The 24,243-nt window shown below is 38.8% G+C and overlaps 1 protein-coding gene across 1 annotated transcript in view; it reads right to left on the minus strand.

The window, feature by feature from the left end:
• Positions 1–24,243, minus strand: part of CUNH8orf34 (chromosome unknown C8orf34 homolog) — a 327,589-nt gene that overhangs the window by 229,993 nt on the left and 73,353 nt on the right. The window contains 1 exon segment of the mRNA XM_027127946.1: positions 13,413–13,441. Within this exon segment, the coding sequence (XP_026983747.1) occupies positions 13,413–13,441 (29 nt within the window).

Raw genomic sequence — 24,243 nt, forward strand, 5'->3', positions numbered from 1 at the left:
GTCACAGATTTGCTTAATATTTCCTATTAATAGGAAGCTATCCTATCCAAGAAGTAGTTACCTTAGAGGAAGCCTACTCTCTCCAAGCAGCCTACTCCCTCTGGCTAACTCACAGTGAGTTCAACAGCTCTGACCACTGGTTGTCAGCACAACATTTGATTATACTCCACGTTATTCGAATGTTTTCTCGTCTTAATAAAACGAGCTGTTCATGGAAGGCTGGAATCATGTCTTAAATTCCTTTCTCCTCCATAATAACTAGCACAATGATTTAATAAAGTAAGCACAAAAATCTGTCCTGATTGAATTAAACATAATTCAAAGAATAAAAAACGGTGAATTATGAAGTATCTTTATGTCTAAAAATCATATAAAAATTGATGGACAACACTGATTAACAATTTTTTTAACTCTCTTTTTAAAAATTTTTTTTAAAACTTTTATTGATATATAGTTGATTTACAATGTTGTGTTAGTTTCAGGGGTACAGCAAACTGATTCAGATATATATATATATATATATGTATATTCTTTTTTTACATTCTCTTCCATTATAGGTTATTGCAAGATATTGAGTATAGTTCCCTGTGCTGTACAGCAGGGTAAAGAAAAAATCAAGGATGCTGCCATAAGACCCTTCATTAAGACCTCTGAAAAAAACTAAGATGGTGTCTATTAAGAATGTTGTTTTGCAACATCTAAAAGACCAGCAGTTAAATCTAGAGAGAGAGGCATGTCTTGAAAAGAACTGTGGATGTGGTTTTTGGCACCAGAAGAAGACAGGAATCATATACACAGGAAACCCAAACATCATTTGGGATAGTTGAATTGGCAAAGGCAACAGCCTGAAGTAAAAGGGACTGAGGCTATTCAAGAAGTGAACAGCTCTCGGGGACCCATTTTTCTACACAAAGGAAGAAAACTGAGGAAGTTGCCCAGAGGCATCTTTTCCAATGCCTTCTTCAGAAGTGGCCAAAAGGTTAACAAAAAAGAAAGAAACCAGAAGCTGTGGAAAACAATAGATGGGGACTCCCAGGGAACAGAACTGGGGCTTAATTAAGGAACACCTCCCAACCCCTTGGACAGGAAGACCTGATGACATTTGCCCAGCAAGATTTAAGAACTGCTATGAACCAGTAATTTCTATAAACCTCTCATTATTTCCCTTCTCTAACAGGAATATTTAATGTGGTTATCCCACATCAGTCTCATCACTTAACGGAAAAGATGAAACAAAACTATCATCATTCACATATATTTTTTATATAGACAAACCAAGAGAACTCAGAAACAAGTTAAAAATTAATATGAGTTCAGCAAGCTTACTGAATTTAAGATAAAATTAGAAAAATAACATTCATTCCTATATGCCAATAAGTTTTAAAATGTAACTTATAAAACAGATACCATTGACAATAATAGCCCAAAAGAAAATGTACCTAGGAATCAATTTAATAAAAATCTGCATGCTCTTTTTGAATGTAACTATATGATGTTATCATAAAACACTATAATATTTAATTAAATGGAAACATTCTTCGTTCATTGATAGAATGACTCAGAAATGTAAAGATGTCAATTCTCTCCTATAAATCTAAAATACAAAGCAATTCCAAACCCAATGGAGTAACAGAAACAAGCAAACGGACCAAAAGAAGAAAACAGAAGGCCTAGAAACAAGATAAGTGACAGAAGCATGCACATTTATGGACAAATGATGAACTTTTCAATAAATAGTTATAGGAAATGCATATGTTCCAACTTTTTGCCATATTAAAAAAATAATTTCAAGTAGATTAAAGATAAAAAACAGAATTTTTCATAGAAAATAAACAGTAACGTTTTCAGGATATCAAGTAGAAAAGAATTTCTTAAAACATTACAAGTTAATGTTAAAATGTTCTGTTAATAGAAGGCACTATTTAAAAAGTGATGACAAGCCTCAATATTTAAGAATAGATTTGAGACGCACAACAAGAGCTGACATCCAGAATGTATAATAAACTCACACAAATCTAAAGAAAAGAAAAAGAACTGGGCAATAAACATGAGCAAAAGAGACAAGTGGGCATTCAATCCTATTAAAAAATTATACAATTGTTAATTGAATCCATGAGAAACCTTTTTTTTTTTTTTTCGGTACGCGGGCCTCTCACTGTTGTGGCCTCTCCCGTTGCGGAGCACAGGCTCCGGACGTGCAGGCTCAGCGGCCATGGCTCATGGGCCTAGCCACTCCGCGGCATGTGGGATCTTCCCGGACCGGGGCACGAACCTGCGTCCCCTGCATCGGCAGGCGGACTCTCAACCACTGCGCCACCAGGGAAGCCCGAGAAACCAGTTTTGATTAAAATACCTGATGACAGTGAGTGTTAGCAAGGACCAGGAGTGACATATATTATTATAAACTGCTGCTGGGAGTATAAATTAACACAACTTCCTTTGAGAGAAATTCTGCGGTATCTAGTAAAAGTTAAAAATGCACATGCCATATTGCTAGATTAACTGAAGTTCAATTAGTTGTGTTTTTCTCTTTTAGTTCAGATATATTTTCCCTCCTTAGTTAGTTACAACAGCTCCTGTCTCCTCCTGAGTCTCAGCTGATCATGGTGCTTATCTCAGTGAGAAATGAAAGCAATTGGCCGAGAATTTGTTCCTTTTCTCACCACCAAACCCACCAGCTACTAGCACTGTTGCCTACACTTACAAAAGTTGAACTGTCATTTCTTTTCCAAGGTCTGACATATAGAAAGTACTTTATAAACATTTGTAGAGTGAATAAAAGAATGACAAAATTAAGATAATGTATGATTCAATGTTTCAATATGTATTACCAACATTACTAGTCATTAGGGCAATGTAAACCAAAACCGCAGTAAAATACTACTTTACACCCAGGAGGATGGCTATAATTTAAGACAGACAACAACAAGTGTTAACAAGGATATGGACATATTTGAACCCTCATACTTGCTGGAATGTATAATGGTGCTGTCACCGTGCAAAATAGTTTGACAGTTCCTCAAAAAGTTAAATATAGAGTTAGCATATGTTCTAGCATTTTCATTCCCTACGTATATGCCCAAGAGAAATTTAAAAAACATGTTCACACAAAAACTTATACATGAATGTTCAGAGAAACATTATTCTTAATAGCTGAAAAGTGGAAACAACTCCAATGTCCACAAATTGATGAATGAATAAACAAAGTGTGGTATATCCATACAACAGAATATTATTCAGCAATAAAAGGAAATGACGTACTGATATATGCTACAACATTAATGAACCTTGAAAACATTATGCTAAGTGAAAGAAGACAGTCACAAAAGACCACATATTTTTATGACTGCATTTATATGAAATTTCCAGTATAGGCAAATCTAAAGAGACAGAAAGTAAATTAGTGGTTGTCTTAGGCTAAGGGGTTAGGAGGAATTGGGGGTAGACATGAGGTTTCTTTTGGGGATGATGAGAATGTTCTAAATTTAGGTTGAAGTAGTGGTTACACAACTCTCTGAATATACTAAAACCCACTAAACTGTATAAAAGGGTAGATTTTATTATGTGAATTTTATCTCAATAAAGTTGTTAATATATTTTAACAACTCATTTTCAGATTTTCCCCTTTTATGGTGGAGTACACAGTACCTAGTGCTAGGGAAAAGCATGGATTTGGAATCAGGCAGATAAAGAATCAGAAGCTAGCAGGGGAGTATTTATTTATTCCATCTCCACTAATTCTGAGACTTTCAGCAAATCACTTAATCATTCTAGCTTCAGTTTTCTTATTTGTAAAACAGGAAAAGCATAACCACTTCATTGGACTGGTACAAGAACTAAATTCAATAACATATCAAAAACACCTAGCATAGGGCTTCCCTGGTGGCGCAGTGGTTAGGATTCTGCCTGCCGATGCAGGGGACACGGTTTCATGCCCCGGTCCGGGAAGATCCCGCATGCCGCGTGGCAGCTGGGCCCGTGAGCCATGGCCGTTGAGCCTGCGAGTCCGGAGCCTGTGCTCCGCCGCGGGAGGGGCCCCAACAGTGAGAGGCCCGCGTACCGCAAAAAAATAAATAAATAAAAATTTAAAAACACCTAGCATATCTGCTAACCCTAATAGGTGTTCAATACTATCTCTCCTCCTTTCCTTCACTATCTTATGCACCCTCCTACCCATGATCTAAAATGTTTACTCTTTATTATGGAAATTTTCACACTAATACAAAAGTATAAGGAAGAGTAAAGCAAGCCCCTCTGTACCCACACACATTTTCCTCAATTAACGACTCATGGATAAACTCACTTCACCCTTATCTCCACCCACATCACCCCTCTCTCTGCTCAGATCATTCTGAAGTAAATCCCATTCACTATATATCGTATCATTTGTAAATAATCCAGTTTGTAATCTCTGAAAGGTAAGAGTGCTCTTTTTGTAAACACATACAGTACCATTACCATACCTAAATATAAAGTAAGAATATTTCTGATATCAAATATCTAACTAGTTATCAAATTTACCTGATTATATCAGGGAATTATCTCCGCACACATCAGACTCTAAGCAAGACTTGGTAGGTTGTGACTGATCAACAGTCTCTTATGCCTCTTTTAAGCTATGTATTCTCTTGCTCTGTCTCATTTCCTGTCTTGTAATTTTGCTGTTGCTGTTGTTCAGAAAACTCGAGTTGTTTGTCCTGTGAGTTTTCCAGAGTCTGGTTTTTCCCTTTGCATCCCTGTGATGTGGCTAAAAATGTTCCTCTGCTCTTTGTACTTTCTGTAAATTAGTAGTTAGTTAGGATAAAGTTTTGTTTGTTTGTTTGTTTTGCGGTACGCGGGCCTCTCACTGCTGTGGCCTCTCCCGTTGCGGAGCACAGGCTCCAGACGCGCAGGCTCAGTGGCCACGGCTCACGGGCCCAGCCGCTCCGCAGCATGTGGGATCTTCCCGGACCGGGGCACGAACCCGTGTCCCCTGCATCGGCAGGCGGACTCTCAACCACTGTGCCACCAGGGAAGCCCCAGGATAAAGTTTTTTTGTTGTAGTTTTTGTTTTTTGCCAATACTGCTTCAGAGAGAATGGTGAGTTTCATCTGGAGGCACAGACCATCCCCTTGACTCTTCTTTAGTGATTTTGGCAGCATTGATATTACTGCTTAGATCCATTAATTCACTAGGAATTGATAAATGGTAATTGTCTAATTTTATAATTCCATATTCACTTATTTGCTGGAATACTTCTGGAAAGAGAAACTTCCTGTCATCAAATATTTGGTTACTCTGAAGTATGATTTATATGGGAAAGAAAGATTAAAAGTTTCATTCTTTCCCTTTACTTTTACCAGTTTTTTAAAATGGTAACTTTGGTCCCCTAGCACCTGCTAAAGATTAATAATTCTTTGGATGAACATATGGATTTTAACATATTAGGTAAAATTCACTGCATTGCAGTTATTGTTCTTATTCATGTTCAAATTTTCTTAACTCTCTCCAGCAGAACTCCTTGAGCCGGCTCCCGAGCTCTCCTGACACAATCCTAGTGGTCTCCCGTGGCTCTTACCTCTGGCATGAGAAGATATTTTAGGCTCATTTTGTACACTGTCTGCTCCTGACCTGGAAGCAACCATTATTTCAAGGGATTATGATTCTTTTTAGTTGGAAATATATTTTAAGACTAGAATCTGAACACTCGGGGTACTCACTGTTTTGGGGTTGGTAATAGTGGACAGGTCTAAGAAATACCTATGTTTTAAACTGAAATAATTCAGGCTTACAGAAAAGTTGAGGAAAAAAAAAAGAATTCCTATATACCCTTCACCCAGACTGCCAAAATACTGTTAATGGGATAAGGTCAACGTTGTTAGTTGACATTTTGCTTTATCATACATATTTATACACACACACACTCATAATTTCCCCAGAACCATCTGAAGGTAATTTGTAGATATGAATACTCTTTTACCCATAAATACTTCAGGGTGTACTTGCTACAAAGAAGGGCATTTTCCTATATGGCCACAGTATAATTACCAAAACCAGTAATTAATAGTGATATAATACTAACAGACTAACGTTGTTTAAATTTCCCCAATTATTCAAGTAACGTTGCACACCACAAAAGAAATCCTGGATCATGTATGGCATTCAATTGTCATGTGTTTATCTCCTTTCATGTGGAACAGTTTTCAGTCTTTCTCTGACATTTATGACCTTCATGGTTTTTAAAAACAAGGACCAGTTATTTTTTAGTCGGTCCTTCAATTTGTTTTTCAAATTTTTCCACGTAATTATATTCAAGTTATACATTTTTGGCAAGAATAATACAGAAGTGATGTATTCCTTTCATATCAAAAGGCACATGATGCTGATTTGTCCCAGGACTAATGACGACAACCCTGATCGCTTGGTGAAGGGGGTGTCTTCCATGTTTCTCCATTGTAAAGTTGCTACTTTTCTCTTGTCAATTATTAAGTATCTTCTAGAGTAGTAACTGTGAGACTATGTAGATATCCTGTAATTCATCAAAATTTCATCAGCTAATTTTAACATTCTTTGCTGACCTTTGTCTTCATCAATTACTATGAACGTTGCCAATTTGTGATTTTCTAATTTCACCATTCGGTCTGAATGTATTTGTTGGTACTCTACTATGAGAAAGAGCTTCTCCCTCACCTCCACTTATGTAGGTATGTAGGTAGGTATATGTATGTACATAGGTATATCACTATGGACTTATGGATTTTACTTCATTCAATAGACTATAACACATTACTATCATTATTTTCAGGCTTTAATGTTCCTAGTAGGAGCTCCTGCAAGGAGGTTCCTGTGTCCTTCTGACATGTTCCATCATCCTTTGATTTCATCTTTACCTGCTGGTGCTAAATGATATCCAGACTCAAGTTGTACTTTCTCAGCTGCTGAATCTAGATTCAGACATTTTTCCAAAGAGACCTGGTTCCTTTTAATAGAGAAAAATGTTCAGAAAACAATATCTGGGCTCTAGTTGAGTTTACTGCCTGTAGATAGTATATTTTTGTTTTTAAAATAAAAAAATATTATGAGTTCTGAATGATACTTTCAATTCAAAACAGGATATAGGATTGTTACTTAAACTTATAATCTTATATCTGTATTTCCTTTCCCCTATGCCAAAAATTCTGGTTCTTAGGATATCAATATAATTACTTCTTTGCTATATCACACAAAGCATACACAAAAGTCTCTTTATAATAATATCAACACTATCATTAACGATACAATTACTAAAAACAGTTTAAGAGCTGATGCTGTTCCCTTGGGCCTTTGGGTATATCCCACCAGAGAACAATCAAATAACTGTGTTTATAATGACTTGGAGTAATTCACCTCAGTGTGTTTTGCCATCAACCTGAAATACCGTTGTTCTCATTTGTTTCATTTGCTTTTGCTTCTTAGAAATCACTGTTTTAAGATTTAACCTTGTTTTTTAAAAATTATATAAAATATTTAAATGATTCCAAAGTCTCACATAAAATTCTAGGAAGTCAAGATTCTATTCCTATCCTCTCTACACCTTCCTCACTCCTACTCTCTATTCCTTCCCTTCTCCCATAGGTAACGTTTAAAAAGTAATTGTGTGTGTGTGTGTTTTACAGTATGGCAGGTTCTGCCATTGTTGTTTTGGCTTTAATATAAGCAAATACGCATCTATATTTTCATTACACTTACTTAGATAAATGATAGCACACTATAAACACACTTCTTTTCTTTGCCTTTTTTATTCAACAATATATCCTGGGGATCGCTCTATAGTATCTACAGAGATATTCTTTCATTTTTATAGCTGTATGGTACTCTATAGTGGAAGTACTATAATTTATCTGTTATTCTTCTTTCAGTGAACATTTAGTTATTTCAACTCTTTTCCTATTAAAGTAGCACAACAATGTATAGTCACCCACATTGGTCTTTTTATAGTTTTGCCAGTGTGTCCTTGGAATAGACTCATAGAAGTAGGATCATCTGATCAAAGAATAACTGCACATATAATTTTTTATATACGAAGACATTGAAAGCCTGGAGCTTGAAGGATGGAAAAGAGTTGGAGAAAGGGGAGGGACTGACAATGAGCAAAAATGTGGAAATAAATTAAAAATATGACTTGGAAGTACTGTAGTCTGGCTGCCTTACAGTACTCCTTTTGTCAGCACAGCACAGACTCTGAGTAGAGAAAAAGAGGAAAATGAAGCATAAGATATAGATTTGAAAGACAAAATGGAAACTGTTAATTCTAGTCTTAGAAATTTGGACTTAATTTGTGAAGTAACAGGGAGTCATGGAAAATTTTTTAGCAGAATTCCCTAGGTAGGGTTCCCTAAAACCCGAGGCTAACCAAGTGGTTTACTGATGGGGGTCTCTTTAAGTGAAACCTGTAAGAGACTAAAGGAAGCAGGAGAAGACGGGAAGAAGCTAGGCAAAGATATGGGTTCAGCTAAAGTCTACTCTCAGCCTACCCCATAAGGAGCTCTGCAATGTTAAATGACAACTCAGTCTTATTTTAGTCAGTCATTGGTTGATGGTGAACCCAGGCATCTCTGGGCAGGATGGCTCCCATTGAGTTGAAACCATCCTCTGGAGAAGGGTGAGTCCATAAGCACCCAATATTCACAGGAGTTGAAGGATGGGTCACACTGCCCTACTGAAGGGTAACCGAGCAGGAACCAGCCAGGCTTACTATATGGCATTTTGAAGGGTGAATCAGAATGGCAGGAGCCTGAAGAATTAGATAAAGATATGAAAGGTAATCCCATCTGAGCTTGGATAGTGGCTGTGTAGGTAAAATAATGGCTCTTCCCAAAGATGTCCACATCCCAATCCCCAAACCTCTAAATATGTTACATTACATGGCAAAAGGGGCTTGGCATGATTAAGGTTAAAGATGCTAAAATGAGATTATCCAGATTAGCTGGGTGGCCCCAAACTAATCACGGGATTTCATACAAGTGGACAGCTTTTCCGGGATGCACTTAGAGAGAAATGAGACACTGCTGCTAGTTTTGAAGATGCAGAAAAGGGACCATGCACCAGGAATGCAGCAGCCTTTAGAAAGTGGAAAAGGCAAGGTAACACCTTTCTCCTAGAACTTCAGGAAGGAATGAAGCCCTATTACACCTGATTTTAACCCAGGAAGGCGCATGGTTTAACTTCTAAACTACAGAACTGTATGATAATAAATTGGTGCTGTTTCAATTTGTTAGAACAGCAGTAGAAAACAATACGATGGCTAAGAAAAGGGAAAGGAAAAGACTAATGAATAAGACATTTATTGAAGTCTCACAATTTTTAAAAGAGCCTTAAAAATAACATTAGCTTCTGTTTTATTTTTCCATCTTAAGTAGAATTAATAATTCTTATTACCTTTATCAGAATTCATAAACTAACTTTAAAAGTCACAGAAAAAATAACTTCAGTGAAATAATAAGTCAATTCAAATATGACAGTTAAAGATCAGTATTTTATAAAGGTTAAGAAAAGCAGATCTTTAGTGAGCCCCCAAAATTGTTAATGGAAGATTAAAAGGAAGAAGCTGTATTGATTTTTATTACTATATTAAAGACACAGGTGTCAGCTCAACACCATTTAAATCATTCTTTTTTTAAAATAAATTTAATTTTTTTATACAGCAGGTTCTTATTACTCATCCATTTTATACACATCAGTGTATACATGTCAATCCCAATCACACAGTTCATCACACTCCCAGCCCCACCCCCTGCCGCTTTCCCCACTTTGTGTCCATACGTTTGTTCCCTACATCTGTGTCTCTATTTCTGCCCTGCAAACTGGTTCATCCGTACCATTTTTCTAGGTTCCACATATATGTGTTAATATACGATATTTGATTTTCTCTTTCTGACTTACTTCACTCTGTATGACAGTCCCTAGGTCCATCCACGTCTCTACAAATGACCCAATTCCGTTCCTTTTTATGGCTGAGTAATATTCCATTGTATATATGTACCACATCTTCTTTATCCATTCGTCTGTCGATGGGCATTTAGGTTGCTTCCATGACCTGACTATTGTCAATAGTGCTGCAGTGAACATTGGGGTTCATGTGTCTTTTTGAATTATGGTTTTCTCTGAGTATATGCCCAGTAGTGGGATTGCTGGGTCATATGGTAATTCTATTTTTAGTTTTTTAAGGAACCTCCATATTGTTCTCCATAGTGGCTGTATCAATTTACATGCCCACCAACAGTGCAAGAGGGTTCCCTTCTCTCCACATCCTCTCCAGCATTTGTTGTTTGTAGATTTTCTGATGATGCCCATTCTAACTGGTGCAAGGTGATACCTCACTGTAGTTTTGATCTGCATTTCTCTAATGATTAGTGCTGCTGAGCAGCTTTTCATGTGCTTCTCGGCCATCTGTATGTCTTCTTTGGAGAAATGTCTATTTAGGTCTTCTGCCCATTTTTTGATTGGGCTGTTTGTTTTTTTAATATTGAGTTGCATGAGCTGTTTATATATTTTGGAGATTAATCCTTTATCCGCTGATTCGTTTGCAAATTTTTTCTCCCATTCTGAGGGTTGTGTTTTCGTCTTGTTTATAGTTTCCTTTGCTGTGCAAAAGCTCTGAAGTTTCCTTAGGTCCCATTTGTTTATTTTTGTTTTTATTTCCATTACTCTAGGAGGTGGGTCAAAAAAGATCTTGCTGTGATTTATGTCAAAGAGTGATCTTCCTATGTTTTCCTCTAAGAGTTTTTAAATCATTCTTTTTGACTACAGTTTTAGTACCAGCCTGAGATTCACATTTTCTTAGCGAGAAAAATGCAAGATTGTGAGCTTCATGGTCAGCAGACGGCGCCATGGGGCAGGCTCTCCCTCTCCCCCAAGGGGCAGGCAAAGGATGGTGCTTTGGCTCTGGAAGCCTGTGTGTCCTCTGTATAACTTTGCACTCCTGAATATCAGATGTGAGAGTGGGAACAATCTTTTTGCACTGACATAATTTTTTTCAATAAAAGCTTATTTATGACAATAGCTGGCATCTTCCTATTGAAAAATAATAAATACGTAATAAATTTCAGCAATTTCCACAGAGTCTTCAAAAATGGGAACATTAGGTAAGTAGTGAAAATCTGCAGTTTATGCAACTTAGTTAAATGGAAACTCCCCTGAGCTAGTGCTTAGAAGAGAGGAGGTGAGAAGGGGGAGGATGTAGCCTAAGGATGATATTTAACCAAGTGTCAAGGCTTCCACATTTTTATCCAATGAAGGTGAAATACATTTTCAGTTCAAAGAACAATTAGTATGTCCTTTAGCTCACCAAAAAATAAGGCTGACGTAGATACTAACCAGGCTGCAAGTCAGAGCCCAGGAAAAAAAGGGAAGGACAAGGGCCAAGCAGTCTCACAAGCTAATTTATGGCTCAGGCAGGCAGGGCTTTGCAGAATATACTGGAAGGAGCAAAAAAATGAACCCAGAAATAGTGATAATTATGTCTTTGCACTTAGAATGAACACAAAAAATAAATACAAGACAGGGATTATTAAATTTCTGCAAATTATAAGGAAAGTCACGGTACAAGGAGGAGACGAGCTGGGGCAAAGACAGTGATGGACAGCAGAGGACTAGAAGAGCAAGACAAAGCTGGAAGACCTCACCTGCCACTTATTCTACTTGCTATGGTATATAGTCAGAATCTGGTTTTGCACATAGTACAGATTGAAATTTAAATAATTTTAAAATATTAGGATGGTTTATCAATTCTTTTTTTTTGTGGTACGCAGGCCTCTCACTGTCATGGCCTCTCCCGTTGCGGAGCACAGGCTCCGGACGCACAGGCTCAGCAGCCATGGCTCACGGGCCCAGCCGCTCCGCGGCATGTGGGATCTTCCCGGATCAGGGCACGAACCCATGTCCCCTGCATCAGCAGGCGGACTCTCAACCACTGTGCCACCAGGGAAGGCCTATCAATTCATATTTAAAAGTACATTCATAAATTTCATTTATTTAGTGAATCAGAAATGTATTTTTGGGTATGAAACTCAAAAGGTATAGTCCTATTTGGAATAGAAGGATACTAACTTTATTGCTTTTGTAAATTATAATTATTACCTTATAGTTTATTATTTTAAAATGTCATGACTTATATAATCCCATGTTTTGCACTTTCTTTCTACCTATATATCACTTTCTTTCTACCTATATATCTAGGCACCAAGCCAAATTTCAATATGTTTTCTCTTTAGAGAGACATCTGGACCAATGTTCACCAAATACTGATGGCTATTTCTAGGTGCTTCTCTTTTTTCCAATACGATGTCAGATTTTTTTTCAGCCACAACAGACTGAATGCAGAAGCAGATATGAAAATCTAAAATTTTCAATTAAACCAGACAGTAAAAAGATTATTTTCAAAAATGTATAAACAATGCCACTTTCTCACAAATATCTTGTTTTGGAAAATAAAGTATTTTTCATAAAAATGTTATTTTTGTGAAATGGTTTTATCAGTGCTATTTTTAAAATGAATAAACATGTAAAATTTTTATCAGTTTTAAATTCTAACATGGCAAATACTGATAAATGAAACCTATATAAATTAAAGCTTTTGGGGTCCTCTACATAATTTTTAGGAGTATAAAGGGGTCCTAAGACCAAAAAAATGAGAACTTCTATTTCAATGACTCCTAAATGTATAACTCTAAATCAAATCTCACTCATGAGCAAGAACTCATATAAATATGTTTCATAGACAACTCAAACTAAACAATTCAAAAGAGAAATCTTGACGCCACCCCAACCTGCCGAATGTCCTATTTCCCCAGGTTCTCCAATGCTGTCAAGTGGCACCACAATTCACCTACTTGCTCATCTCCCAAACCTAGGAATCATCACTGACTGATTTCTTCTACAACTGATCTATTAGCAAGTTCCACTGACATTACTGTTAAAATATATTCCTAATCATATCACTTCTCACCACCTTCACAACTATCACCCCAGTCCAAGGCACCATGATATTCCCTTGGCATCTTGGAATTAAAAAAAAAAATCTGACTGAGTAAGGTTTCTAATGGGTAGCTATAGAAAAGTACAAGTGTCTTCCATATCACCATGATCATCATCATCATCTAGATACAGGCAGAATCCAAATAGTTCATATTAGTTTTCATTTTTAATATAGTGATTCAGTGATTACAGTGATTCAGCTTTCTCTAACCAAATTCTAAAACTCTCAACTCAAAAGAACAGGTGATATTATATATTTCATGCAATAACTTTCTTAAAGCATATAACTTTGAAAGTTTTAAAATGTTAGCACCAAATAAATTACATTTGAACACTTTATGTTTCAGAAACTCTTTCATTTAGACAATGGATTAAAATGTAAGTTCTATATTTTATTTTCATTAGATGGTTCAACGTACCTTATCGAGTTCCTCTGAAATTGCAATACCTGGGATTCAAGAGAGAGAGAAATAAAAAAGTTTTAGAAGCAATCCTTAATAACCCAATCTTAAAAACAAAAACGAAAGTTCCAATTTGTAGAACTAGTGCATTTTCCATGCTATTTTTTCTTTTTAAGAGTGCTTCAAAATAATGTGGTACCATCCTTTCTACTGATGAAAACAAATTAGAAATTTAAGTCACTATAACAGCGTGAACTGCTGGAACAATGCAAATGATGCAACAAAAACAAAACAAATACCAAACAAAACAGGCACCTACAAGCCTACCAGCTTGTAGGCTATTAAATGCAGAGCTAACTTGCAAAGACAACTGTAGAGATGTTGTCTTTATGTGATAATGACAATCAAGTGCAACTTAGCCTGTTACAATTTTGTTCTCTTTTAAGAACTGATTCAGATTCCTAGAGTGATAAAACATTAAGGCAGAAAGGTGGTTGTAGGTCATGTATTTTAATTCCCCTATCCTCACAAGCTCCCCTTCTCCCATCTACACACTCCTCAATGTACATCAGTCCAATTTCTGTCTTTACCATTCTTCCAAAATTGTTCTAAGTTAGTAATGTAAAAAGTTTTAGTCCTTAATTTATTTCTCTGTGATGAGAGAGACTCTGTTAACCCCACTCTCTTTCTTGAAATGCTACCCTACCTTTTCTATTCTCCTTTGTCTCCTTCACAGGAATACTCTTCTCTGGGGGTAGGGAGTCCTTGCCTGAAATGCCAAGGGTACACTTCCCTTGGTAACCTAACCCATACCACTGACATTTTTATTCCTCTATATGGTGATGACCAGCAAATCTTTATCACCAGCACAGTCTTTCTTCCGAGCCAGCTGCTGAATCCCTGTGGGCATTTCAGTCGTAACGCGTCAGGCTAAAGACATCCTCCTCCCATTGTCTCACTTCCCCTTCTGTTTGAAGGATGCTGTGCCTATGGTTGCACACAGGCACTGTGGCCAGACACTGGAGCAGGTGTGGCCAGCCCTCAGGTTTAGGACATAGGACAGAGGGAAGCTGGTGTCAAACCCCAGTGTTGTTGTTTTTTGGTTTTTTTTTATGTTGCCATGAGAAACTAGAGGGCAGGTCTTCACAAAAGCTGTGAAGGCTCCCTTCCTGCCGAGTGTTAGGAGACAGGGATGTTGACAGCCCCTCTCTCACTGCAGCCTCTAGCACTGGCTCAGTCTCTCTCAGCTTCAGCACTTTGTTCACGGTCCTGTGTCAGAGCACTGAGCTCTATCTTCCCTTTCCTGAGAAAGTATGTGGGCTGAAGGTGGTTTCATTTTTTTGTTGCTTTTTAATTGTATATCTTTTTGTATGACAAAAACTATATTTTGTACTTAACCAGATATATTTTTCACCCCAGGTGGGGGGTATTCTTTGTAAAAAATAAATAAATGAAATAAAATAAAGGTTTTTTTTAACGGCAAAAAGTTTGTTTTCTTGTCTCTGAGATGGTGTTGAAGAAGTTATTAGAAAGAAAATGTGTCCAAAAGAGTGTTCCCTCTACTTCACAATTCACATGGTTGAACACCCTGTAGAGAAACCATTTCCTATTGACCGTAATGAATACAGTCAGAATGTGGGTTGGTGGGGTGAAGAGGGAAGGAATTTGAGCTACATTGTCTTTTGTCCAATTCACCAAAGAACTAGTGGGATCTTCTGGTGGTCCAAGCTAGTTTCCTCCAACTATAGTTAATCATTACTAAATTCCTTCAACTTAGTTGAAGGGAGTGCATGAGGCTTTTTTTGATTTCTGTTTTGTTTAATGAGCTCTTGAAATACAGGGAAATGAAGTTTCTGAGGGGATTTGGAAGGAAAGGGTTATGGGTCTCTTTCATAATTTGGTTTCATCATGGAGTTTCTTCCAGTATAAGCCTGGTTTATATGCCAGAAGACATAATACAGGACTTAAGGATTTAGAGTTATGACCATCAAGTTATTTGAAGGCAGCTATCGTTTTTTTATCTCCGTAGCTCCCATTACAGTTCATATCCAAGCACATGATCATAACCCGGTAAATGTTTGCTGAATATTCAAACCAAGCCTCATTCCTTAGGATATGCTTCAACAGTTTCTGTTACTTCCTTGTAGAGTAATAACAACAGACTGATGGCACAATTCCACCTCTAACTGAAAGGATTTTTATTATTCCTAAAGGAGTGACTAGGAGTGACTAGTGATGAGAAACCCTGAGATGGCAGCGGTTAGCATACTTTCTGATTTCTGGTTCATTTAAACCTTTGCAGACAAATCTAGTCCTAGCCCTTATTTGGGGGCTGGCTTTTCTATGGACCTCCACATAATAATTCCAAACCTCAGGCTCCTGGAAGTTCATAAAATCAATGTAAATTGAACAGAAAGTAGGACTGAAAAGATTCTTTTCCACTTCAATCTTTGCCTGCATCTATCTTTCATTCTCAGCAGCTCTTTTGCTCTCTCCTGTCTCTGTCTGTTTTTCTTTACCAAGGTGTCAGTCTCTAGCTCTGCTGTCATGATGACTGACTATCACGTTCCTGGGCCAAGAGACAAGGAAAATTCTGAAGTCCAAGGAAACACAGAAAATAAGAACAGACTGAAGCCAGCGTTCAGCAGACTCTAAAGCACAAGAAAGAATGAACTGGGTTGGAAGAGAAAATCTGAAAGTAGTCTCAAGAAAATGAACCTGAGTAAAGATCCCCTCTCTGCTTAGGTACGGAGTGTCTGTGGAGGACACTTTACCAGTTGCTCTATCATCTCAGTCCACTAAACTAGTAAATTAATCACACACAAAGCAGAAAAAATACTATGCCCTACTTCATCTCAACAAATGGCATCATTCTTCCCCTTGTAGATAAAACCAGAAACACAGGTGTATTCAAGATGAATTTTTCATAACAGTATTCTATAAAATTCTTCTTTGGTAAAAACTGTTGGTAATTAAGAATTTTTACGTGTCACTACACTAAAACAGAGTCCGGCCATGACTTTGGGGGTTCGTGGTGACCTAAGCTTAACAATTATTCAGGAACTTGCTGTATTATGAAGGTACCTGCTTCAACAATTCAGGGAGAGAACGCTTCATGAAGGGAGCATTGCAGCGGGGCAGCATCACTACTGAGTGAGTGTGGGGAAGAACTCTGAGATATTCTAATGAGTCTACAGCAGGGAGTACCTGTGAGACAGACAGATCCCACAGCTTTCTGAGCAATGATAAACATGTCTAGAGGTCTAGCATATCACACACTTATGAATATTTGGGTTTAAAAAATATATGAAATTATTCAGGCTCACCTGGAATAACTCAGATTTCAAGATAATGTAGGAATTTTATACAGTACCAAATGGTTTATGTAAACATATCAGTCCAGTTTATAGAAGCCAAATATATATTTCAAATGCTTATATTTACATTGATACAATTATTACAAAAATGTTCCTTTCCAGTATGATTTCAAGATTAGAACTGAATATATTGTTTAAAAATAAATGTTTAAAAGACTTAATCTATTTTAAAAGACAGAAAGGGAGAGTAGATACATAAAACAAAATTTTCTTTCTCATCCAAAATCATAAAAATTAGATATCTGGAATTAAATAACCCATTACCCAATTGTCTGAGATTTCTGAAACTCCCTTGATTATTTTTAACTTTCTGCATTAATGCCCTTGGCCCTGCAAAAAGAGTTTCCTCACTCAGTTTTTAGAAAGTTATCAGTTGGTCTTTAAATTTCTTTTACACCTCAGACTTATGAATCCATTATTCATAAAGATAGCAGCAATACTTCACCTATCTAGAGTGTAGCCAAGAACTTGCAGGTAAGTAAGTCAAAAGGCCTTAACGACCTTGAATGGTCAAAATGCATGTCACACAGAACTTGCACCTCACTTGTGAGCTAGCTCCGTACATCCTCTGTTCACTGTCCATTTTAGCAAGTATCAGAGCTGTTTTGCAGGGCCAAGAAATTTTACCAATGGAAAATTAAGATGAAGACAAAGGTTGCTATGAAGACATATTAAAGTATAAGAAGTGATGAGTCCCAGAATAAAGCTCAAACTAACTAAATGGGGAACTTGGTTTGGGGAAGAAATGATGCCTCTAATCGTTCTAAAGGTCTGGTCTTACACATTTTTTCAGATACCTATTATGATATTTTCTTAACATTTAAATATTTTGATGATTTTTACCTAAGAATTTATCTAAACAAATACTATATACTGTATAATTCTTTAGGCTCTCTATTATCCATGTCAAATTGCCTAGGATATTATTCACTTTTTGTATTTTGATTTTAATCAAAGCTTAACCTGATTAAAAGCCATTGAAAGAATATTAAAGACACGCTTCTTTACAGAAGCAGGAAGCTCTAATGAGAACCATTCATACTGAGTAGCCAGGATAGTTCTCCCAGCGCCAAGCAGAACATTCACAGCTATTCCCTGAGATGAGATTCACAACTTTTAGGCACTTTATTAACTCTCAAAATCCATCATATTTTAAGGTATATTTTTAAATTTTATAGAAACTGAGGGGCAGTGGGGAACAGAATATGTGAGAGAAAATACAGTGGGTTGCCACAATATGTTGTAAGGAAAGAAGGCCCAGGCTTTGATTATGGGACTCTTGATGCATACCGGATCACATGGTCTTCCTAAAAGCCCAAGTGAGATCTTACAGGAGACACTGTCCTTCCAGAGTAGCCAAAGAGGCTTAGGGCAGCGACGGTGTCCCAGATAGAAGTGGGCTTCTTGGAAATGAACAGGGGCAAGTGAGTTCCTTCAGAAACTAAGCTTCTCTTCTAGATAAAGAGGCAAGGGCTCCCACAGGCATATCGGAGGTTGGTTCCTGATTCTGCTGTACTGCAAACCTATCTGGATACTTTCATTTGTGTCCTTCAACTTATGTGCCTTTCCATTTATTCCAACCCCCAGAGAGGTTTCAGTGGTATCAGGAATTTCTTCCAAAACAGTTCTCACATTCCAAGCTGCGCTAGATCAAGTAAACAGGGGCCACCTGCTCCACCAAGCTTTCCATTTTCCCAGGCATCAGGTTAGCCCTAGAGTTAGAATCAGGTGGCAGCTAAGACAAATGAAAGTAGCAAATTTTCACGATTCTTTACAGCTTAGTCAATGTAATTCATTTCATGAGAGTAGATCAGAAAATTCATATGGTATAAACTGGAAGTAGCTATTTTCCAAAGTCTGACTCCCTATTGGAAAAAATCCCAATGATATCAGAATTGTAAAGACAGATTACCCCGATTCTGCCTTTTGCAAAAAGCCTATTTGATTTCATTTGGTCAAACCGATACATATTTATCACAGAACAAAATAAAAAATATAATAAAGGGAAAAGGAAAACAAGTCTCCACTCATAAATAAGGATAACAGTTTCTTGTGAATTCTTCCAAAGAATTTTTTGAGCGTATACAGGCATACATACAAATGCGGTATGCCTCTATATGCATATATAAAACAGAAGTAAAGGCAAACATACTATTTTGTTATCTGCTTTTTGTATAAAACTCTATTTTTATATTAGTAACTATTTTCTACAGTATCATTTTTAATGACTATAAAGTATACCATTGTGTGAATGTACCGTGATTTCTTTATCCATTTTTCTTTCTCTAATAAAAGATACTTAATTTCCAGCTTTTCCTATTATTGCAGGAAACAATGCAAGCACAGCTTGGCGATGCCTGCACACACGATGAATGTGTTTGCCATCTTTTTTTTTTTTTTACCAAGTTATCTGCCACTTCGGACAGCTAGATTTTCTGAAATATTTTCTCTCCCTGATTTTTTGAAAGCATTCTACCTTGGTTTTCAACCTACCTGTCCGAAAATTCCTTTTCAGTGTCAACTAGATCACTTTTCTTCCTGTATCTCAAATGTTGATGGTATGTGTTTGGGGGAGGGCTCTTTTTCCCTATATGCTAAAGATTCCTGTACCTATATCCCTAATCAAATTTCTTCTCCAAATAGCAATTTACACACACGTGCACGCGTGCATGCGCACACACACACACACACACACACACACACACACACTTGACTGCTGGGAACAGAGGAGGGCTATCCACACCATTTGGATGTACCAAAGGTGTTCGAAACAACATTCCTCCTCCACCCTCAAACCCTCTTGAATTCCCATCTGAGGCAGAGGCAGCACCCAGTCACCTTGATTATAAACAAAACCAAAAAAATAAAACAATCTAAGCACATCGTTCTCTCTTTATCCTCACACCTCTTTCATATCAGTGAGTCTTAACCATATAATCTTCTACACTTCTTAAACCAGCGGTCCCCAATCTTTTTGCACCAGGGACTGGTCGCATGGAACAATTTGTCCACGGATGCGGGGGGAGGGCGGGGATGGTCCAGGCGGTGATGCGAGTGGCGGGGAGCGGGTGCTGAGGTTTTGCTCGCTTGCCCACCGCTCACCTCCTGCCGTGCGGCCTGGCTGCTAACACGCAGCTGACCAGTACCAATACCTGTCTTAAACCATTCCCTCTTTTCTATCCCACAGCTACCGCTCTATTTCAGGCTCTCTTCATCTGGTTTTCGCCCTGAGACATGAACCATATCAATTCCATCTTCCACGTGGCACCAGAGTGATCGTTCGGAAACACAGGATCATCTTCACCCCCGACTCCCCTGCCACCTAGACCTCCACCTTCGTTGACTTTATTACTCACTTCACCCTTAACGCATCAACAATACAAAATTTTCTTCTTTCTCTGAAATTTTTCTGTGAATTTTCTTCCTTCTTTTTACACACATGCTTTTCTGTCAGGAACCTCCCACTTCATGACACATCTTCACTCTCCTTTTACCTTAGCTTTACCTTTTTATCCTTACAGACTCTACTCAGATATATTCTTCACCACGTTGGCCCTAAACCTCCTTGTTGAAGGCTCCCGCACGTCTCCTTACAAGGCTTTGAAATTCTGCTTTCACAACTCTCTCTCCTACTAAAAGGTAAACTTGAGGTCTGCATGCAATGAACAAACAATGACCACATCATCTGCTTCCATTTTCACTCATAGGCTATTATTCCCTAACTCCTCAGGCTGTTTGTCAGAAGAGACTTCTGGGGGACGTTCACGATTGCTGAACTAAAAAAGTCCTCTGTTATTTTTTTCCTGGCTGAGTCCAGATGGCTATTATCAGTCACAGAGCATAAATATCTGTCCTCTGTTCTCCCAACAGCTGGGCTTTTTTCCTTGGAAAAGCTCCAGCCAGTGTTTCACATGAACTACAATCTGTAGACCAATGTCTAAATGGGCTAAAGATACTCATCCTATCATTGCCTTCCTTCGCAGAAAACTGCCAAAGGCAGCAAAGGCCTTGGGCTCAGAAGAGCCTTGGGCTCCCACCTGCTTACCTATCTGTTTAATTTAATAGACAGCCCACAGTTAAAGCCAAAGGTCTCAGCAAACAAATCAAATATATAAAAAACAAAACCTATGTAATATGACATCAAAGGCCCACACCTAGAGAAGCAGAAGGTAGATGTGCAGTGAAGAAAGAGTAAGGGAGGGGTCACGGAGAAGATGGACCAGGAAGAAATGGAAGCAGAGGTGGCACTCGCCCAGCGAATTGGGACTGAATTATGCACTGATCACTGTGCTGCATGCTGGGGAGTCCAGGTGCCCCTGGACTCCCCGCAGCTCAGAGCTCAGAGAGCTGTGAAAGCAGATCACAGCATTTCAGCGTGTACAGAGGAAAGTCTGGAAGCACAGAAAGAGGGGTACCAGATCCATTCCACAGGAAGACAGCAGCACTAAACCATCAAGTGGCATCTGAGCTGAGGCTAAAGAGAGGAGCAGAGATTAGCTTGGGGCAAGTGGGGGTGCGATTTCAGGGTACAGACACGGCGTAGGCAAATACATGAAATGCAGAAACATCAGTGAGTGTGAAAAACTTCCCTGTTACCGGTGCACAAGTGGCCTGATGATGAGTCATGAGAGATGATACTGGACACATGACTAAGGGTCAGAGCATGGAGCACCTTCTATGAGGTTTTAAGGAGCCCTTGAACGTCTGCAACAAGTGGTGCCAAGTCTTCACTCTAGATCCATCCCACTGATTGCAGTGAGGGCTGTTTGGAGATACAGAGAAACAAGAGTGTGGACGGGAATGGTTATTCATGCTTCAAACTATTTCCGTATTTCTTCTGGGCTCACAAGCTAGACTACATTCCCCAGCCTCCCTTGCAGTCAGTTGTAGAAGGTGGGTGATGTCATGTGAGCACTTCCACCTCTAGGCATGAGAAACCACCCCCATAAGCCTCTATTGTCTCCTTCTGCTTTCAGGACCCTTGGATCAGATGCTAAAGATAGGAGAATAACAGGATAGAACTGTCTGCAACCCTGGAACACTATATGGAGTGACTAAATACTTACACTGTATTAAGCCACAGAGATTTTGGCCATAAGACTCCCCTAACTTAGGGCCACGGTAATCCCTCCAGCTACAAGGTCAGTATGAGCAGGGACTGCACCTGTTTTTTCTGTCACGGGGCAGGAATGACATGAAACAAAATGGAACATGTTAAATGGATAAACCAATGGTCTGGTCAGTGGTGCTGAGTGTGAATTAGAGGGTGCTAATGCGGCAGAGAAGAAAATCATACCCAAGATAGAGGCAAAATATCAAGACTTGGAAATTAATTATTAACAGTTAGGGAGAAAGACGAGTCTAGAAGGGCTCCAGGCTGGCTGAACCAGTAACTGATGATGCCAACAGCTGAGACAACGCATGAAGAAGAAAGGTCACAGTAAAGAAGGAGGTATGATCTACTTAGATATACTGAATTTAGCACGGCAGTGGGATATCCACCATCTTGTATAAAAGCATACACAGTCTGGATGGGAAATACACTTATCGGAGTTAGTTGTGTAGGGGTGATAATTAAATCTCTGAGGGAGGATAAGGCTGGACACAGAGAGCATTTGAAAGAACAGAGGCAGAGAATGAACCGTGGGAACAGTATTCATAGCGGCAGGAAAGAAAGAGAAGTGTCAGAATGAAACCTACAAGATATGATGTGGAGAGATCCAGAAACGATCAAATGAGGGCCAAGTCCCAGAAACTCAGAGATCGGAGAGTTTGAAGGCAGACAAAGTAATCAACGGTGTTAAAACTACCAGAGCAATTCTGTAAGGTGAGGAAGAGTGTTCATTCAGTTTGACAACTTGGATTCAATTGGTGACCACAGTGAGAAAGGTCTGAGTAGAATGATGGCTGCAGTTATGTAACCGCACTGAGGAGTGAGGGGAAGATGAGCAGGTGGAGACCATGCGTGTTAACTGTTCTTTTTGAAACTTTGGATGAAAGAGGAAGAAGGAATTCTGTTGCACCTCTGTGTGAGGTAACTCAACCTCAAGAGAAGGGCTTTTTTTTTTTTTTTTTTTCTCGCGGTAAGCGGACCTCTCACTGTTGTGGCCTCTCCCGCTGCGTAGCACAGGCTCAGTGGCCATGGCTCACGGGCCCAGGCGCTCCGCGGCATGTGGGATCTTCCCGGACCGGGGCACGAACCCGTGTCCCCTGCATCGGCAGGCGGACTCTCAACCGCTGCGCCACCAGGGAAGCCCTGAGAAGGGCTTTTGCGTGTGTCTGTTTTCACGTTAGGTAGAGCTCTGGTGTTCAATGTGGGAGCCGCACGTGGCTAATGAACATCTGAAACATGGCTCGTCCATGCTGAGGTGTGCTGTAGAATAAAATTCACACCGGATTGTTGAAGCCTCGGTATGAAAGGAAAAGAACATCAAATACCTCGATAATAATTTTTACATGGAATACAAATTAAACTGAAAATAATTTAGACACACTGGGTTCATATTTGATTAAAATTAATTTTAAATTCTTTTTCCTTTTTTGAAATGTGCCTATTTGAACATATAAAATCACACATGTGGCTCATATTACATTTCTGTTGGGCAGCACTCAGCTGAGGCATGTTACAGGCTGTTAGGGATAAACAGTGATAACGCTAATAATATCTGTGGCAGGCAGAATTCTAGGACGACTCCCAGGACACATAGCTGTGCAGTCCTCTCCCTTTGAGTCTGCGTGGTGGGGCCGCTGAAGGTGGAAGGGTATCACTCTCTTGATTTAGTTACTAAACAGCTGACTCAGTAAACCAGAAGGAAGATGGTCCTGGTGGCCCTGACCTAATCAGATGAGCCCTTTAAAAGAAGGCAAAGCTTCAGAGAGATGCGCCCCAGTGGCTTCAAAGAAGAAACAGTGCACTGTTGTTTCGAGAGGAGGAGGCCACGAGGCAAGGACCTGAGGATGGTCTCAGAACAGCCCCTGGCCAACAGCCAGTGAGAAAACAGGGATCGTAGTGCTGCAAGAGCAAGCACTGAATTTGACCAACGACAAGAATGAGCTTAGAAGACCCCAAGCCCAGGTGAGATCACAGCCCCAATCGGTACCTTAATTTCAGCCTGCCCAGACCCTGAGCAGAGGACGCAGCTAACCCGCACCTGTACTCCTGAGGCACAGAAATCGTAAGATAATAAATCTGTACTCTCTAAAGCTGCGAAGTTTGTGGTAATTTGTTACACAATAATAGAAACTGAATATCATATCTAACATTTAATGAGCAATTATTTCATACCAGGTACCATACCAAGCACTTTAGATACAGCATCTCATGTGACAGTCACAAAACCTTTAGAAATAGTACCATGATTATTGCAATTTTACAGTAAAGGTGACACAAACACAGAGAGGTTAAGAAAGATTCCCAAGGTCACAAAACTAATAACTGGCATTATTCCAAGCCACTGAAGTTATTCTAACAC

Source organism: Aethalodelphis obliquidens, unplaced genomic scaffold, assembly GCF_003676395.1.
Source record: "Aethalodelphis obliquidens isolate GAN/ISIS:26980383/991018 unplaced genomic scaffold, ASM367639v1 scaffold33, whole genome shotgun sequence".
Lineage (NCBI taxonomy): Eukaryota > Metazoa > Chordata > Mammalia > Artiodactyla > Delphinidae > Aethalodelphis > Aethalodelphis obliquidens.